This window comes from Mastomys coucha, unplaced genomic scaffold (assembly GCF_008632895.1).
Source record: "Mastomys coucha isolate ucsf_1 unplaced genomic scaffold, UCSF_Mcou_1 pScaffold11, whole genome shotgun sequence".
NCBI lineage: Eukaryota > Metazoa > Chordata > Mammalia > Rodentia > Muridae > Mastomys > Mastomys coucha.
This window is the reverse complement of record NW_022196893.1, coordinates 5,481,948-5,500,527: the sequence shown is the minus strand read 5'-3', so window position 1 is coordinate 5,500,527 and position 18,580 is coordinate 5,481,948. Positions and strand designations below refer to the sequence as shown.

Below are 18,580 nucleotides of genomic sequence, written 5' to 3'. Positions count from 1 at the left end.
CCCAGGTCCTGCATTGTGTTTCTAGTAGGAAGTGACATTCTGCTGGAAGAGTCCTAGATCTTCAATGTTCTCCTGAAAACACAGGGCCTCCCAGAGCCTTGGACTCAGCCCCCTGGGCAAGCTAGGCTTGTCTGTGTGTGAGGAAGGAGGCAGCTTGTCCAGGAGGGCTGGAGGGAAAGGTGGAAGTTGGCACTCAGGCTCATTCAGATAGCAGCCTGGAAAAGCAGTACCACCTCTCCATGCTCACTTTCCTCTAGGGTTAAGGGGGGGGGGACTCCTACTTGAGGTCATACACAAAGGCTGAGGGCATCTGAGAGCCCTCACCCTCATCCTGATTCCTGCACTACTGGCCACTGAGATCCACTACCACCACTGGACTCTGGAACTCGGGTTCTGACCCCTGGCTCAGTACATAACTGGGCCCTTCACTGACCCTCTGTGTCTCCTGTGCCTCTTCCTCTTGGTCACCCAAAGCCCACAGTTTGTTCTGTTACTCACTGTTCAGGAATTTAAAGCTTTAAGTGCCTGTGATCCCTGAGAGAGGGGTCAGAGGCCCTAGTGACTGGTCTCACCTGGAAAAAGCCCGCTGTGCACTAGGCTGGAGGGAGGTGGGAAGAGACATCTTGACTTCCTCATGCTATCTCAGCACTGATGGGGTGGGGGATTAGCTGTAAAAATAGGGTCCTCATGCAGGTTCCCACCCAGGGTCCATAGGGTATTTCCAGGTGTAAGACAGGCTTCCTTCAAAGGGGTTTTCCCAGGGATGGGAAGGGTGGGTATGTCCTCCTGTAGACAGTCCTTCCCAAGCTTCTAAGTGCACAGACAGACTCAGCAGAAAGAGTTCAGGACTGTGGGCTGGTGGGGTGGGGTGGGCTGGTGGGGTGGGGTGGGGTAGGGGTAGCTGCCTGCCTGCTCCTTTTAAGTCTGTATTTCCTTTGTGCTTGCCACATGCAACTATGAAATCAAAGGGTTTTTGTTCCTTTGTTTTTGAGATAGGGTCTGTGTAGCCCTGGCTGGCCTGGAACTCCTATGTAGACAAAGTTAGCCTCAAAATGCACAGAGATCTACCTGCCTCTGCCTCTGCCTCTCAAGTGCTGGGATTAGAGGCGAGCGCCATCATGCCCAGCTAGAACAAACTTTTCTAAAGTAGATTCACTGAGGCTGAAGGGAGCTGCAGAATGCTCTCTTTCCCAGGGGATCCTCTTACCCGTGGAAGCTCTGGACTCATCCTTACACAGAGAGGGCAGAAGAAGCAGCACTCGGGACTCTGAGAAGCTTGGCAGTGTGCCTGAGTCTGTACAGCAAGTACTGGGTGTCCTGAGACAGGCAGTCCTATCTCCTGCTTGGACGCCTGAGCTCCTACCAAGACCAGGGCTTTAATCCCTAAGGTCAGTGACGTGTCTATGACCCTGGGCGGATGTCTCCCAGGTGGGGACCAGGCTCACCATGGGCTGCTTAAGGACAGAGGCTCTCTCCACTTACCCAACAGGTATTTATTACAGGACCGTTGTTTCCTAGGGCTCTGCAAATGTAGAGCATGTCCCCCAGGCACCGTCTCCTAGGACTCCTGGTGCCTCGCACCCACCTCTCAGCTTCATTTCTGTTCACTCCATTCCTTCTCAGCCTCTACCTGGCCCTCCCCAAATGCTGCTGTGCAGACTGGCTCAGGCCCTGGAGAGTAGGGTGGAGAGGGAGTCCTGCAGCAGGAGCCTCTGATGGGAACTGGTAGGGCACAGTGCTGATGGGGTGGGGTGAGCAAAGCGCTAGCCATACAAATAGCAGCAGAGAGGAGAGAGGCCCCTGGTGGAGGGGGTTGGGGTGGAGAGGGCCAGCTCTGTGTGGGAGTTAGGAGTGGTGGTGGTTGTGCACGCGAGTGGGGTGGGGGAGGGGGTGCAGCTCAATCCCTGCACTGTCGGGCTATGGTAGAGCTTTCCTAGAGCCTATAGACGACCGGAACCCCACAGCAACAGGCTGCAGAGCACAGCCAGCAGCCCCAGGGTGGCGGGTGGCTTCAGGGTGTGGGCCCCGTTGACATTGCACAGGTCAGAATAGCAGCATGTGATGTTCTTCTTGCCCAAGTAGTAGTTCTCCGCGTCATCCTCACACTTTGAGCTGCAGCCCTTACTGATAACTGTCACGAGTCCAATGGCCCCTGGGAAGAGAGAGTGATGCTTGGGATTAAAGCCAGGTCTTGATATTCACCTCTCTGCCCCTGGCTCAGGGCCCCTTCCCTGGCATGCTAAATTTCTAGACCCACCCCAGGAGGACCAGAAATGTTTGGTGAATGAGTGAGTGAGTTTCTTCACTGTCTAGCTGCAGTGGAGGGTGGGTGGGGAGGCTTGCCCGGCAGGGCAGCACACAGTGAGGACAGGGGATGGGGTGGGGCAGAGCACTCACGGATGCGCGATGTAAAGCAGCTGTTCTGGTCCAGGCTGCAGTTCTGCACATTCAGACAGTCTTTGTTGCTCACCTGTGCAGTGCATGAGTAGCACTGCAGAGCAGCACCTGAGGGTGAGGTAGGAGGCCTGAGGCTCAGAGGCTGGCCAGCTGCACCTCAAGAGAGACACACCAGGCCTGCCCATCCCCAACACAGAGTGGAGAGAGAAAGCTCCGTCTCCTCCAGACCGCTGAAGCCTAGAGGAGACGAAAGCCCCAAACTCTCTGATACTCTTACACAGAGAGAGGGCTCTGTGCCAGTCCACGCTGCTTTGATCACACTTTGCTCTGTTATTCACTGTTCAGGAATTTAAAGCTTTATTAAGTACCTGCAGTCCGTGAGAGAGGCAAGAGGCCCAGTGACTGGTCACACCTGGAAAAAGCCCCACTGGGCACTAGGCTGGAGGGACATACAACTTTCTCATGCTACTGGGCTCTGAAGTCCACCCATCCTCGGAGCCCAGCTTGCCTTTCAGCCCTCCTATCCCTTCACTATGTTCTTTGGCAATGGTAGGGCCCCTGGGGAAGTCCTGCTCTGTGCCTGGGGCAAGTAGCTCCAGATGTCAGGATCACCTTCTCTTTTTCAAAAGCTGGCATTAAAGTCACATCTGTAGGAACAGGTGCTTAAAATCTGACTTTAGTGGCTACAAGTTTTGTCCTGCTTAGGTCTCCAGTGGCCTTGGGGACACTTATTTTAAAAACTTGTCTGGAACAGGAAGCCGAGGCTCTAGGAGTAGAGAGACCCTTCTGGGGTCACTTGACAGGAGGGTTTGGCACACTAGGTCATCACAGACTGCCCACCCCAGTGTACTCTCACATTGGAGGCAAAAGTAGCCAGTCTGGATGGACCAGTCTCCTTCCAGAACGTCCTGAGGACCCTGTCCTGCTACGTTCCTCCCCCTCCCCCTGTGACACTTCTCAGCTTAAGCCATTTGACTCCTGGGCCTCCCTGACTAAGGCCCAGTAGCCCTGTGTGTCTGTCCCTCTTTGGCAGCCTTTCCTTCTGGATGCCCTTCAGTCCCTCCTAGCCTGCCTCTTACAGGACACTAGTAAGAGTCCTTACCGCAAAGCGGCCTTGTCTTCCTCAGTCTTCTCTCTCCCCTTCCCTCTCCTAATCTGTCTACCCCTTTGACATTTCTCTATCACTTCTTTCTGAGCCCTGCCCTGTTGCTGTCTGAAGCTTACCTGGATGCAGGGCTAAGTAGGTGGCCAGCAGGAGAAAGAGGATGGCCTTCATGATTGCAGTGAGCACCTGGGAGTGTGCCTCCAGAGGCTTTATATGGTCTCAGCTGGTAGGGGAGGCTCAGCTAGCCACAGTCAACAGTGACATGTCCCCTGGAGCCAGTGGAAGCCCAAGGCCCAGCCCATTCCAATCTGATCTCTCACACCACCCCTCCCACTGCCTGCCTTCGTCCTTCTTTCTGGTTCTGGAGGGCACTGCCTTCTCTGGGTGGGGCCGCTGTCTTTGCTGGAAGCCCTTTCTTAGGCACCCATGGAACACGGGCTGGCCTAAGTCCTAAGGCACACCCACAACTGCTCCTGCCCTTCTCAGGGAAGTGAGGCCAGTTCTGAAACATTACTTTCTTGAGCTTCTCTAGTCCTCTAACCATTGGGCCAAGGACAAAGGTGCAACCTTAGGGCCCCAGTGCCCCACATCAAAAGCCCCCACATCAAGGTGTTGCCTTTCTGGGACCTGTGCCCCCTGAGGAGACATGCCTGGATTGAAAGGCAGTAGACAGTAGTAGTAACAGTTGACTACTGCAAATGACAATGACTGGCTGCTAGAAGGTGCCACTAAATAATAGGGGCTCTTCTGAGGTTGCCTTTCTCGGATACCCAACCTAAGAGCCTGTGGAGAGTTTGGATAGCCATAAGCTCATGTTTAATCCTCCCCCACTGCCTGAGAAAACTTGGAACTTTAGCTACAAGAGAGTCTGGGTAAATATAGCTCCCCCGAGCTTTCCCGACGTGGGGAAAGGGAGTGGAGAGGCAGACTACCACTGGATATGTTCAGCTCTAACCAGACCCACTTTGCACACTGCTCTTTGGTCTGGGAGGCATTTGGCTTACCAGAACAAAGCAGGGAGGGACAGACAGAGGTTAGGCCTTCTCTCCCTATGGTAGCCTCACTGATGGGTTGTCATGGCAGTGGCTGCCTCTCTGTAGCAGAGGCCATAGATCTTATTGATTGCTCTTTCCCAGGCAGCTCTGATTACAGATCCTAGGGTCCAGTGCTTTCTGACACTCTTGGCTTTGGGGTGATTTGTGGTTTCTGTTTTTTTGTTTGTTTGTTTGTTTGTTTGTTTTTTGAGGCTCACCTACATTCACCATCCTTCTTCCAGGCTCGATATTGTTGGGCACTGCTGGGCATGATATTGGGCTGGCAAGGTGCCAGCAGTTAGAAATGCTGGCCAGGGTCACTATCCACTTGCCCACAAATAGGGACAGCGTTCTGCTCTCATCCTTGCTGAAATATCTCTGATTACTTCTTTACCCTAAAGGTTCCTGGCACTTCAGACACAGAAGAGTGAAAAGTATTCCCTCTAAGCTCTGGGGACCATCCCATATCCCATGCCCCAGCATGCCTGGACCATATGCAGTCATCATAGACTGGCCCGTGGGCTCTACTTCTAGCCCCATTACCTCCCTTGCCTGACTCTCTAGCATTCTGAGCTGGCTCTTTTTCACTGGGATTCTCTCCTTTGGCAGTAAAGAGCCTGTGGCTCAGAGAGAGGCAAGATCCTGCTCGAGGTCACACAGGGGGAGGGTACCCTCCGCAGGATGCTTTCCTTCTGTCTACCTAGAACTTTCTCTTGGAACGTCCGTCCCCTCCACCCCCCCGCCACAGGTCTGCCAACTCAGGGAGTGCTGTAAGTGCCCACAGCTTGGCTGTGTCCTTGTATGGCTGTCTGCTCCCACCCACTGGGATGGCTGGCCCTGGAGACCTTGCTTATCGGTCTCAGCACTTGGAGGTATGGGCACCCAGCACCAGTTAGAACAGTCACTCCCCAAATATTTACAGGTGTGTAAATGTTTGTCGATCGGGTTTGATATGAAGTGAATACTCTAAAGGTGGTGGTTCTTGAAGGGAGCAAGCCTCCTCTCTTCATATGAATGCTTGCAGACAGTTCTGGTTGTCTCAGCCCAGGACCACTGGATGGATGTAGTAGGCACAGGTCAAGATCTTCTTAACGCCTGCAGTGCCAACACCTTGCACAACCTCTAAGTCCCAAATTCCAGTGGTGCCCAGGGTGGGAGCTCTGGCGAAAGGGCGGACTAGTGACCTCACCTCAAATGCTAAAGGCTGTGGTTCTGACTTTTGTCCAGCTCCACCCCTCACCACAGGTCTAACTCTGACCTCAGCCCAACACTGAACACTCATTCTAGTGACCCTGGTCCTCAAATAGGACAATATTGTGGTCACACCCTAGGTCCTGGCCATGCCCATAAATAAGCCTGATCATGACCACATGCTGAGTCCCGACCCTATAGCCTGAACCCTGTGGTACTAATCCTTCGGCAGTACACTTCCTGAAAAGGCCTATCACAAAGGGCATGCATGCTCCCTCCATGAGTGAATGTGATCTGGGTGGGACCTTGACATGACTCACCCTTAGCCTGGCTCCACTGCCTGAGTCTCTAGTTTTTCTTGTTCTCTCTTTTCCTCCCCTCCCCTCCACAGCCCACCATACTCCCTGGAGAGCCTGCCTGTTCACATAGCAAAGAAGCCACTGTTCTCTGGGCATGGACTCTCAAAACTATTCCTTCCTATCAGACCTCTACCTCTTCTTAGGGGGTTATCCCAGGGTTCCCGCCTACTTGGGACACACCTCGCAGTTGGGTGCAGTTGTAATTTTGCACACAGGTAGCCTTTAAAAGTCAAGTCAACACGTGGAATGCAAACACTACAACTGGCTTCTGTTTCGGTCACTGCAGGCCTTTGGAAATATGGCCCTTGGACAGTGGGCTGAAGGCCTGAAGCTCCACAGGTCCTGCTCAATCCGGGGGCATGCCTCAGTTTTAATCTCTATGGTCCCTGCTTACCCATAAAGAAGAGATTTTTATTTTTCCTCAGCACTATTCATGGCTCTGTCTGCAACACCGGCTTCCCACAGGCTCCCAACTGTCGACAGCTAGACTTCTGCATGGAATCTCTCAGAGCTGTCCCTGCCCTCTCCTGTGTTTCTTCTCATGTCCGCTCCTCCTTGGAGACAAGCCGGTGAGATAGGAAGGCCTGAGAAATCTTGTAAGAAGGAAGGGGAGGTTGGCGATTTCTCCATCTGAGCAATGGGCACCTTTGGAGTCCAGGCCTCCTGCAGGCAAAGGCTTGCAGACAGAGAGAACACCCATGCAGGGATGACTTAGGGGCTTGGAAGATGGCGAGGTCAGCCAGACCATGGGTAGATAAGTGACCTGTACAGTCTGACCCTTTCCAAGGCTACTTTAGGTAAGTTGGGAGAGCAAGTCTGGCTGGTAAGGCTGCACTGGAACAAGTGTGATCTCAAAGGCTTAACCTCATGGAGTAGTGGGAGACAGTAGAGGGGAACGCTTAGGGCCAGGTCCAAGCCCCCACCCCCAGTCTTCCTCCCTTTCTGAACCCTTACCCATTGCTAGAGTGCACTCAGCCCTTGAGATAAGACCAACGGTTCTGGAGCCATGTGCCAAGCCCCAGTTCCATGCCAAGTCCTACCCCTAGAGAAGTGTTCGCAAGGTGGCAGGAGAAAGCCACATGCAGAGCCAGCTGTCCCAGGGGAGTCCAGAAAACTTGACAGAAATACTTCTAAGGGTCCCGGATTTCAGTCACATCATGTTCTTGGTTTCCTCTGTGAGTCAGTTTTCTCCAGTGTCCTATACATTTTAGCTCTGACCTGCAGTTAATTCACTACCCACAGTCATGTGCTATGAGACAGTGGCTGTTCCAAGGTACTGTTTTGGCTCACAGTGCAGCAGCAGTATAGCTGACAATGATGTAAGGTCAGAACAATAAGAACAAGGAGTGGGCAACAGATAGTCAGGTCAGAAGCCAGGCGGGCGGAGGGAAGAAGGAAATCCAAAAAATAGATTCTGGGGGCTGGGCCAATCAGATGTGGTGGGATGGGTGTGGGACATGAGGAAGAGTTCAGGGTGAATGAGAAGGTGGAACTGCCAGGCTGGTCATGAGGCTCTCAGCTTCATTTCAGAAAAACTGTGTTCAAGGTACATATGGATAGCTATGGTCCTGGGAAAAGACAGAAGTCTAGACATCAGGGAGGAGGTTCTGGAAGAAGACATGGATTTGGGAGCCACCCAGCCTTCCTTGGTATTATTCGAAATCTTGTACTGGAGATCCCTGGGGAATGTGAATGGAGAGAGCAAGGGATTTAACAAGAGAGGGTGGGGAAGAAGAGTCCTGGGTACTCAGGCAAGTGTGTGAATTAAGGAGGCACAAGTTTCCACAATCTGTGCGTTAAGCCCCCAAACAACACAATTCTGTCTTCTCACACGTCTATGGACCAAGGGTACTGAGATCAGGGTGCTAACAGGTCTGTATTCTGAAGACACTATGTTTCCCGGCCTTTTGGAGCTCCTGTAAACCACTTGCCTTTCCTGAATGGTAGTCTTCCTCCATCTTCAAAGCACAAGGCCCAGGCTCTGTTGTCAGTTTGCAGTCTTCATTAGAGTGTCTTCTCTCATTTGATCCTTTAACAATGAATCATTGTGCTTACATGAGGTCCATCAGACAATCAGAATAAACTTCACACTTGTACGACTTTTATTTGGTCATGTCTGCCAAATTCCTTTTCAGCACTTGTACTCGTAGGGTCAAGGAACTAGAGATTGGGCACCCTCACAGGCCACCACACAACTGATCTCAGCACATTTTCCAGTCTTCAGCAATTCAGGTATGTTCAACATACAAAATGGTTCATCTCATCTCAAGGTCTCTCAAAGCCTCTGCGCTATATGCTACGATTCAAATCTCATCCTCAAAATCCTCTAAATTGGGCAAGTTTTGAACTCTAGCTAAAGGAAGGGTCCACAAGGATGGAAAGGGGGACCCGGCAACCGGCGGGCCTTGGGTACTTCCCACCGCAAGGTGGCGTTTGACCCAGCCTCCCGTCCGTGCTCTCCCGGCCATGGCTCCCAGGATTCGACGCTCCACTTGAGGCTTCCGTTCTTCAGGAAACGCGGGGGCCCCTGTGGCTTTCGTTGTTCTACTTGCCAGGGAGCTACCGGACCGGGGAAGCTTCCTTGCTTGGTGGTCGCTGCGTAGCGACCTGGACACCACCGAGACCGAAGCCTCCCGGTGGTCTAGAGCGTCCCGGAAGTGGGTCGGGGAAGGCCGCGAGGAGCGGACCGGTAGAGAGCTGCGTGGCTGGCATTTCCGGCCGGTAGCGGTGGCACGGGGTCCACAGGTGAGTGGGGCCGGGCCGTGCAGGGCTGGGACCGCCTCCGCGAAGTGACTGGAGGTCCAGCCTACGCTCCTACCCCAGAGCCGGCCGAGCGTCGTTGTTTCTGTCTGCGCTCGGGAATCGAGTCGCATTCGGGACTCGAGCATCCCTTCTCAGGTCCCCTCGGCTCCCAGGCTCTTGACCAGTACGCATTCCTGGCAAGCTCGGTTGTTTCTGGCTCTCCCTGGACCCTTTATTCGTTTCTTGCCTGTGTTTTGAGTTTTTTTCCCGTGTGTCGCCTGGGCTGCAGCCGGGTTGCAGGTTGTTTCTTCCATCCATTCCCCAGATGGGAAGAAATTTTCCTCTCTCCTAGTAGCTTCTCCCAGGTTATACTCCCACTCCAGAAAAGGGGTCCTTTAAGCTTCTGTTCAGGTGGTCCTTGGTTATCAGTGTTCCCTCGGGAGTCCCAAGGTTAGAGGCCTCCAAGATCTCTGCAATCATGATTAGGAGGTTCTAAGAGTGATACAAATTTAAATTTCCTCTCCACCCCGCCCCCGTCCCCCTTCAAAGCACTTACTGGGTAGCCCAGGCTGGCCCTGTACTCAAAACAGTTCTGCCTCAGACTCCCAAGTGCTAAGATGGTAGGCTTGGACCACTACATTGAGCTTGGCAAAAATTTTCATTTCTGAAGTGGGTGTATTCAGTCACTAAGCCATTCTCAACACATCCGCAGAACAGGCACCAAGCCATCATGAGTTGAGCCTCCTGGAAGCCTCAGGTTGCTTCAGAATTCCTCAGCTGCCTGGGTTTGTTGTTAAACATCCTACTTGGCAAGTAGGCTCTGGCCTTGATTTCCCTCTGCTCCACAGTGAGGTGCCCCCAACAAATATCGTGTGTCAGTACCCTCCATATGACTAGCTTAAGAGACCCTTGGGGACCAGCACCGAGTTCTGCAGACCAGGAGGCTGACCTAAGGGAATAGGGTTACACGGCTGGCTGGTGGCAAGCTGTATTCCCTGTCTATCTTTGGAACTCCATTCAAATAAATGTCTCACGTCTCTTATATTGTGGTCTGGGGTGCACTTTGGTGCTGCTTATAGAGAAGTAATTCTGTGGCCTGGCTTATCAAATGCTTGATTGGAAGGAACATTGCAGATAAGGTTTGCAGGGAAAGAGAAGGCATAAGGCGTGCATTGTGACTCTTAACCCTTTCTGAACAGTTATGAAGGTTGCTGGTGCACTTACTCTGTAAGGAAGGGCCGGTTAACAGACTGGCTAGCACACCCCAGGCCAAAGGGCACTGATTTTTGAGAGGATGCTTTTCAGTGAATCTAAGCGTATCTTGAGTGCTTGCTCTTAGTAACATTTTTCTTTCTCCTCTGCATTCCAGTTCCTGGAGTGTATGGCTAAGACAACATTGTGAATCCTTGTGAAAACTATCCCCAGCAAGGACCGTCAAATCTTCATTAACCTGAAAACTGGACACAGTTGAAGGGGAAAGCTGTCACATTGTGCCATCTGTGTGGAGGCCCTAGGCTCCAGGTGCACCCCAGCAGTTCTGAGTAGCTCATCCTGTCACCTCCCTGGAAGAGAACAGCAATTCACTTCACTATTAGGATCTGAGGCCTAAGTGTGCTGGAGTCCTGATACTAAAGGGAAACTGAAGCAAGAGACTGCTGTAGACAGAGGGTAGAGCCAAGAATGAGCTTGGCTTGAGCCTGGGATTAGTTCTGGGGGCGGGCAGAGAAAAGAGGGAGAGACTGTGGCTCCAAGAGCCAGAGAGAAACATAGCCAATTAAGGATAGGCGCAGCCTGGCTTGGGCTACTTCCTCATGGCCTCCAAGCAGGCTGCAGCCAAGGGCAAGGGGGAGAAGCGGAAGCGAGTGGTGCTGACTCTGAAGGAAAAGATTGACATCTGCACTCGGCTCGAGCGTGGGGAGAGTAGGAAGGCACTGATGCAGGAGTATAATGTGGGCATGTCCACTCTGTATGACATCAAAGCCCACAAGGCCCAGCTGCTCAGGTTCTTTGCCAGCTCAGACTCTCGCCAGGCACTGGAACAGCGGCGGACCCTGCATACCCCGAAGCTGGAGCACCTGGATCGGGTGCTCTATGAGTGGTTCCTGGTAAAGCGTGCCGAGGGCATCCTTGTGTCGGGCCCTATGCTCATCGAAAAGGCCAAGGACTTGTACAAGCAGATGCGGCTGACGGAGCCCTGTGTGTTCTCTGGAGGGTGGCTTTGGCGCTTCAAGGCCAGGCACGGCATTAAAAAGCTAGATGCCTCTAGTGAGAAGCAGGTGGCTGACCACCAAGCTGCTGAGCAGTTCTGTGGCTTTTTCAGGAGCCTCGCAGCTGAGCATGGGCTGTCTCCTGAGCAGGTATACAGCGCTGATGAGACTGGTCTTGTCTGGCGGTGCTTGCCAAATTCTGCCCCGGATGATGGGACTGTGCCCCGCTTCAAACAGAGCAAGGACAGGCTGACTGTCTTGATGTGCGCCAATGCCACAGGCTCCCACAGAATCAAGCCTTTGGCCATTGGGAAGGGTGGAGGCCCGAGAGCCTTCAGAGGTATCCAGCACCTGCCTATTGCTTACAGGGCCCAGGGTAATGCCTGGGTAGACAAGGAGATTTTCTCAGATTGGTTCCATCATATTTTTGTCCCCTCAGTGAGAGAGCACTTTAGAACCATAGGCTTACCAGAAGACAGCAAGGCAATTCTCTTGCTGGACCATTCCCGGGCCCACCCACAGGAGTCTGAGCTGGTGTCAGAAAACGTCTTCACTATCTTCCTGCCCTCCAGCGTCACCTCCTTACTGCAGCCTACAGAGCAAGGCATTCGCAGAGCCTTCATGAGGCTCTTTATTAACCCTCCTGTGGACTTGCAGGGCTTCCCCACCCGCCACAACATGAATGATGCCATAGTCAACGTGGCCTGTGCCTGGAATGCTGTGCCTAGCCAGGTCTTCAGGCGGGCCTGGAGGAAGCTGTGGCCCACTGTCACATTCACTGAAGGTTCCTCCTCTGGGGAGGAAGCAGAGTGCTGTACCATCAAGCCTCACAAGACGTTTGCACACATCCTTGAGATTGTAAAAGAAGGGCCCTCCTGTTCTGGCAGCAGGCTTCAGGACAGCAGGGTTGAAGAGCGGGTTGTGGCAGGGAGGGACATAGATGAGGCCCCTGCTGTTGTGGCATCGTCCCAGGCCACTGGGTGTACAGAAAAGTCAGAGAAAGATGCTGCTGAGGAGGAGGAGGCAGTCTGGGAGCAGGCAGCCACATCCTTTGAGGCACTCGTGCGCTTTGCAGAACTGCAGCCGTGTTTCAGCATGCAAGAGGTGGGGCAGCTGCAGGCACTGCACAGAGTGTTCAGGAGACAGCAGCAGCTGAGGCAGCCCCGTGTAGCTCTCAGGGCTGTGATCAAACTCGAGGCCCTTCAGGAGCACCCTGTTGTGTGCATGGCCACAACCCACTCTACCTTGCCTTGCTCATCCACAGCAGCTGACAACTAAAGTATCTTGTTTGCACCTGCTGGCCTTCTGCAGCTCTGCTTTATGGCCTGTGCAGCGGTGGGGCAGAGACTGCCTACTAGGGAGGAAAGCATACTGAGATGAGCAAGAGAGCAAGCACAGATTCAGGCCCCAGAAGCATGGCTCTTGTCGGGGTTGCTCTTTGTTTACACAGGGCTATGTTCTGGCTAGTGGTTTTACTGTATCTCCTACCACAGATAATGTATCATTTGAATGGCAGGAGACCTGGTGCCCTCTTTCTCAGTACTCTGGAGCCTCTCCTAGCTGCAGCTGGGTCCAATGGGCCAGTTCTGTGTCTGGTATTGGAAGACTGAGCCACGTTATCAGGTTGAAGTGCCTTGAGAGGTGCACCTCCAGCCCTCAGGAGGCCTGCTCTCCTTGGGTGGACCCCAAGCCTGGTCCTGAGGGCACTGGCTTCAGCCTCTGGCCTCAGTGTTCACATCCCCCACTGTTAATTGCAAAGGTACCATGCCATCCTCTTGGTCTGCACCCACTTCATCCATCAACAAACAAATTCAACGGCAAGCTCTGTAGTGTCCCTGTCAGCAGCAGGTCCTCCCCCTGGGGTCCAGGTCTCACAGAGACACTGTATGCTAATTTCAGCATTGCTCAGTGGCCAACGTGTTCCCAGAAGTCTCTGTTCCCCAAAACTTCAAAGTAACAAACAGCCTTATGTGAACGGTTTGCAAAGTCACAGAACAGCACTTAGTGGCTCAGAGCTCAACAGGGGGGAGGTGGGTTAGTAGTACTCCAGTGGAATGTGTGTCTGCCCTGGTTGGTTCTGTGGAGACCAGCTGTCAGAGGACGTGACTTTTTCTTGACGTAGCTTTGTAGCCAATGAGTAGTACCATGGCTGCAGTGCCTGTGACTCCCAGGGCCCTTTGTCTGCAGAGGTTAACTCTCTGTTCTTTCACCGTGGCTTTGTCCTTGATCTTCACTCCCTCTGGGATTCTTATGGCTGCATTACCACAGTTTTCATTCCAGTAGTCGACAGCTGCTACACCAAGAGACTTTTGTCCGAACCTCTGTGAGAGCCAGAAGGGCTTGGGGAATGTTGGTTTGTTTCTGTACCTGTCCAAACACAGAGGCTGGTCATTGCAGACAGCTCTAGTTGTGAATGAGTGTCGTCTCGCTTTACCTGCATGTGTGAATATTATAACTAGGTTGTTTTCAGAAGTCTTTGTTGTGATTCTTTGGTCCCTATTGACCAGGGTCATGCTTCTGTCACACTTTTTCTGTGTATCTGGATAACATTTGCATGCTCATGTGCTGTATGGTTTTTGGCTCATATGGGGGGGCGGGGACTGTTGTGTAACTGTTGCAGCTACTTAAGCTGCTGTAGCTCAGAGGTCAGAAGTCACACTTGCCTGAGCATCAGTGGGCCTGTGGAGTGGAGAGTCCCCACTGTAAAAGGATCGGGTGGGACTGGGGACGTTCCTGGGTCTATAAGGTTTGTGCCCATCAGACCATATTGTAGGACCAATGCTGGTTGACCTTGAGGGCCTGCTCCTGGTATTGCTACCTACTAGATATGTGATGTCCCCAGATCACCTTCCAGAACAACAGCCCCCTCTGTCTTCATCCCTGTGTCCCAGGGCAGAGTCGCCTTTGTCCGGTGGCCACTGAGGCCCTCAGAAAGCCCTAAGCTCTCCAGGGCAGAATGTTCTCTGGTTCCCCATCATGCCTCTTAGACACCTGTGTAACCCAGGCTGGCCTAGAACTGGCAGTCCTACTTCAGTCCCCTATGTATTAGCATCAGAGACATATATTGCCATGGTTGGCAGTTCAGAGCATCCTCAGGCCAGAAAGCCATGGGAGCTTTTGTTTGATGGGGATAGCAGGTATGTCAGGGTCCTGAGTTCCCTTAGGGATGCTGAACCCTTTGACTGGGGTTGATAGAGCTCCCTCTGTAGGACTCCTTTGGTCAGGGTTATCCTCCCATTAAGTGCCTATGCTCCTGTCCAGCACCCTGACTGTCTGATGTCCTTATATCAGTGAAATTATAGCCTCAGCCCTCAGTGCCATCCTACCCCTGTACCCCTGTGCCAGCACCAGCCCATGGAGGAACTTGCCCAGCTGAAGAGAGCTGTACCTTAGTGATGGAGAGCTTTGTCCACAACTCACAAGGACAGGAGGTAGAATAGACAAAAGTGTTAGGAGGCTAAATACATGAATGAAAATCTTGCTGTGGAACTCAACAGAAACATCACCCTATATAACTGTGTCCCCTAATGCCATCTCTAGTGGTAGCAAATTTACTGTGTGCTCCTCAGCCACTACAACCTTCATTCCTATATTCCTTGTCATCTGTGACTCAGGGCTGGCCACTGCCCAGAACACTGAATTGACTCTGTCCTATAACTGGGACAGGCATGTGCCTTACAGTCTGGGCTTCCTAGGAAGCAGGCCACAGTTAAGCTTAGGGATTCTGGGCTGTGGCCTCCTGAGGAAGGATTCTGGGAAGGTTGGAAGAACATCAGACCAGTCCCCATGGGTACCTCAAATGGGCAAAAGCAGTGTGGAGTGGAAGGACAGCCACTAGGGGGCCCTCTCGCTGCACACCACCTCTGCAGCCGTGACTCCAGAAAGTTTGTGCCTGTGCTGAGAGGGCAGAGACTGCTGAGAGGGAGCCCTTGCTCTCTTCTGTGAACCTCCCATCCACTGGTCATGTACACAGGTGTGCTAAGAGACTCTTAGGACAGACTCCATTTGTAGCCCCTGACTTTCTCCAACAGGAACACCCCACATTGTCCCACAGTTCTGAAAGGCTGGGCAGGTTTGTGCTTGCTGAACACTGCACAAACTCACATGGCTTCCACTTCTGTTTTAGTAACAGCTATACATGAAAACCTAAGCATGCTTAGACTCCCTGATGGGTATTTAGAAAGCACTTGTCGCTGAAGGGACCCACAGCCCATTTTCTACAGGCTCTGCTTTGGCTGCCTGGTCCCTATATACTATATCAGCTCTGTGTCAGGCTCCACACTGTAGCTTGGCCACTATGCCATCCAACCACAAGGTCACACTCTGCTAAGTGGCTTCTCGTGGTGGGGAAGGCAGGCCCTCAGCTGCTGTTCTGGTCAAGGGCTTCTGAGCCTTTCTTACTAATTGGATTTTATTTGCTGACATTAAGTGGCACTATGGGCTGACATGCTTAACTCCTTACTTGATAAATGGAATCAGAATGTCACTGTGAGCTCTTTAAAAGCTTTATAAAAGATACTTATGCCTGTTGCCATGCTCAGCACCTAACCCTGTGTTAACCTCTGAAGACGTCCAGTGTCCTCTCTGACCTCTTCTCTCAGTGACCTGACAGCAACCACATCTTCCATCTGAGGCTTTCTCACCCCATTCCCTATAAGGCTGAGTGGGGCTGGCACTGATGTTCCTGCAGTAAGGTTGTGGGACATTTCCATATTGAATCCTGAAGGACCTGACAGGAAATTGTGTAGGGTCACTGTCTGTGAGGCATCTCAGAAAAACATGCGTCCTGGGACATAAAGAGGAGTGGAGGCTGATGGGACCTGACGGGTGGGAAGCTGTTGTTTAATGAAGCCAGAAGTTCTGTTTTGGAAATGTGTAATGATGGCCAAATAACTGCAATTGCATTGATGGCTGAAATGGTGCTTTGAGGTATATGTGGCTTAACCAGCTAGATCCAAGGAGGAAGTGTTCACTGTGGAGTCTGGGATGGGGATAGGAAGCTTCAGAGGACAGGCTGGGGCCACCAGGAGCCCCAAAATATCAGGGAACCTGCAGGGGTCAAAGAGAAGCCAGAGTCCCCTATGGGAGTGAGAGATCACACAAGGTAGAGCGACAGGGGCGGGGGGCGGGGAGGTGGTGGTGGTGGGCAGAAATGCTTTCCTGCGTTTCTGCTCCTCGCTTGCTCCTCGATTCCTGTCTCCCAGTAACTGCTCTTTGGCAAAGCTTATGAGAAGCCAGCAAAGCAGGTTGGGCCAAGGAGAGGGAACACTGAACAAAAGTCACATCATAAGCAAAGGCTGGTTGTGAATGTGGGTGCCAATGGTTCCAGTCATCCACTTGACCTACTACACACTCTTCTATCTGCCTACAGATATTTCTGTCCACCCAGCTATGGAACACATGCACACATCCAATCATCTATCTGCTTATCCTTCACCATCCCAGCATTGTCCATCCCCCACCCACCCATCAATCATCTGCCATCCACTCAACCTCTATAACTATCCATTCATGTATCGTCCAAACATTTTCCATCCTATTATCCATCTATCCAATTATCTGACTGCTTATCCATCGTTCACTGATCCCTCTACTTATGTATCTACCCATCCATCCACCCACCCACCATTTCTCATTTGAGTTGCCTATTTCTCAATCATCCACCATTTATTTATTCATCCATTTATCAGTGTCCGCTTATTCATCATCTGTGCATCCATCCATCATACATCTAACATCCATGTATCATCCAGCCATCTACCCACCCATCTACTTCTCTGCTCATCCATCATCTCTTCATCTGTCTACTCAGCTACTCTTTCATCTTCCACCCATTCACCACCCATCCATTTGTGCATCTGGCACTATCACTCTCACTGAACATCCTGCTAGCATTGTTATATATCTGCCAAACCCCTCCAGGGCCCACTGGATTAGGAAATTCTTCCTCCTGTGAACAGCTGAGGCCAATTCCTTATCTGTACTTAGCAGGGGAGTCCATGATGTGTTCGTTACCAGTTGCTGAGTCCATAATCTCGCCGGGCTTCCTACCTTACAGATGGCAAACAGATGCTACAGATGGAGCCTGCAGGCTTGAGCAGCCAGTTGAGACCAACCTGAGCTGTTATATTTGCTACCTTCTTCCTTTTTGGATGTTGACTCTTCTGAGCACAGGCTGTGCTGGGCTTACTGCATACTATAAACAAGAGTTTTCTTGCCTCATCTGCAGATAGAGAGACCAAGGCCTGGAGGGGCTGGGTTCCCCACGGCACTTCACCTAGGCTCCCACTGTGGAGGTAGGCAACCTTTAAGCCTCCCAACTTATTTTGCGGTCTGCTCATTGTCCCTTGAAAGTCACGAGACCAGTGTCTGAATAGATGGAGCCACACCCAGCCTGTGGGCTGGAGATAGGTAGTGGGCCTCAAGGTGGGTCTGAGGCCTTTTAGTGAAGGCAAGACTAAGTCTTGGCTATTTGCTCATCTAGGGCTGAGCTTATATCCCTCCTGTCAAATAGCTCATCTCCCTGGACCACATTTCAGAAACTTTCTGAGCTGACCTTCTGCCTGGCATCCCCTCACATAGAGGTGCTGCCCAGGGCAGACATCAGTGGCTCCTGTGAGGAGCTTCCTGCCATCCAACCTCCCCAGTGTCACCTAATGGTGGAGGGGTCACCATGGGTCTCTGCCTCTAGCTCTGCCTGCTCTCACTGGGCTGGCTCTCCCACCATCTGTCTGCTGAGCACGAGGCTGGGACTGCAAGTCTCCCTCTTTGGAGACTTGGTGATTCTCATGTGCTTTGATTCCTTCCATTTTCTTCCTCAGTATTTATTGACACCTTCTGTGTGCCATGCCCCACCGTGGACACTGGAGCCCCTCAAACATTCTGAAACATTCTGTGATGTGAGGAATGTATATACTTTAGGGACTGATGGTCATGAGACCTTTGCCCTGGTGACTTCAAGGTTCAGGTTTCTGTCCTGGCTCCCTGTCCCATTAGGTTTAGGTAAGGTGGTGGATACCTCCTGTGGTGGCATGCTTGGCCCAGGGTGTGGCACTATTAGGAGACGTGGCCTTGTGGAGTAGGTGTGGCCTTGTTGGAGGAAGTTTGCCACTGTGGGAGTGGGCTTTGAGGCCTTCCTCCTAGCTTCCTGGACGTCAGTCTTCTTCTCCTACCAGCCTTCGGAAGAAGAGCTACGACTCTCAGCTCCTTCAGCGCCATGCCTACCTGGACACTGCCATGCTTCCCGACATAATGATAATGGACTGAACCTCTGAAATTCCAAGCCATCCCAAAGTAAATGTCGTCCTTTATAAGAGTTGCCGTGGTCATTTCTTCACAGCAGTGAAACTCTAACCAAGACATCTCCCTCTGGGTAGATGACGGAATAGGATGAACCAAGCCTCTAGGGATCTCTGTTATTACCCTGAACTAAGATCCATAGCCAGCTTGGCTAGGACTGCCCCCTTCCACCTTCTGCCTGAAGGCAGGCCTGTTCATGACACAGAGGCTGGACTGTGCCTAGGATGGGACCAGCTTTGCTAGAGG

General features: G+C 52.2%; 2 protein-coding genes across 10 annotated transcripts; one reads left to right on the top strand and one right to left on the bottom strand.

The window, feature by feature from the left end:
- The first annotated feature begins 1,448 nt into the window (after window positions 1-1,448).
- On the top strand, window positions 1,449-13,507 carry Jrk (Jrk helix-turn-helix protein). Of its 4 annotated transcripts, none has more exons than XM_031346066.1 (2): window positions 1,449-1,489; window positions 10,198-13,507. In XM_031346066.1, exon 2 carries the CDS (start codon window positions 10,640-10,642, stop codon window positions 12,311-12,313), a length of 1,674 nt encoding a protein of 557 aa, XP_031201926.1. In that variant the 5' UTR covers window positions 1,449-1,489; window positions 10,198-10,639; the 3' UTR covers window positions 12,314-13,507. The 4 variants fall into 4 exon arrangements, with proteins under 4 accessions (XP_031201926.1, XP_031201910.1, XP_031201920.1 ...); XM_031346050.1 differs by lacking the exon at window positions 1,449-1,489 and adding an exon at window positions 8,756-8,831; XM_031346060.1 differs by lacking the exon at window positions 1,449-1,489 and adding an exon at window positions 8,839-9,012.
- On the bottom strand, window positions 1,474-8,738 carry Psca (prostate stem cell antigen). Of its 6 annotated transcripts, none has more exons than XM_031346107.1 (4): window positions 7,041-8,738; window positions 6,481-6,679; window positions 2,398-2,505; window positions 1,474-2,152 (listed from the first exon to the last, which is right to left on the bottom strand). In XM_031346107.1, the coding sequence occupies exons 2-4, from the start codon at window positions 6,482-6,484 to the stop codon at window positions 1,941-1,943; spliced, it is 324 nt and encodes a 107-aa protein (XP_031201967.1). In that variant the 5' UTR covers window positions 6,485-6,679; window positions 7,041-8,738; the 3' UTR covers window positions 1,474-1,940. The 6 variants fall into 6 exon arrangements, with proteins under 6 accessions (XP_031201967.1, XP_031201977.1, XP_031201987.1 ...); XM_031346117.1 differs by having other exon boundaries at window positions 6,481-6,640; XM_031346127.1 differs by having other exon boundaries at window positions 7,127-8,738.
- Window positions 13,508-18,580: the final 5,073 nt, after the last annotated feature.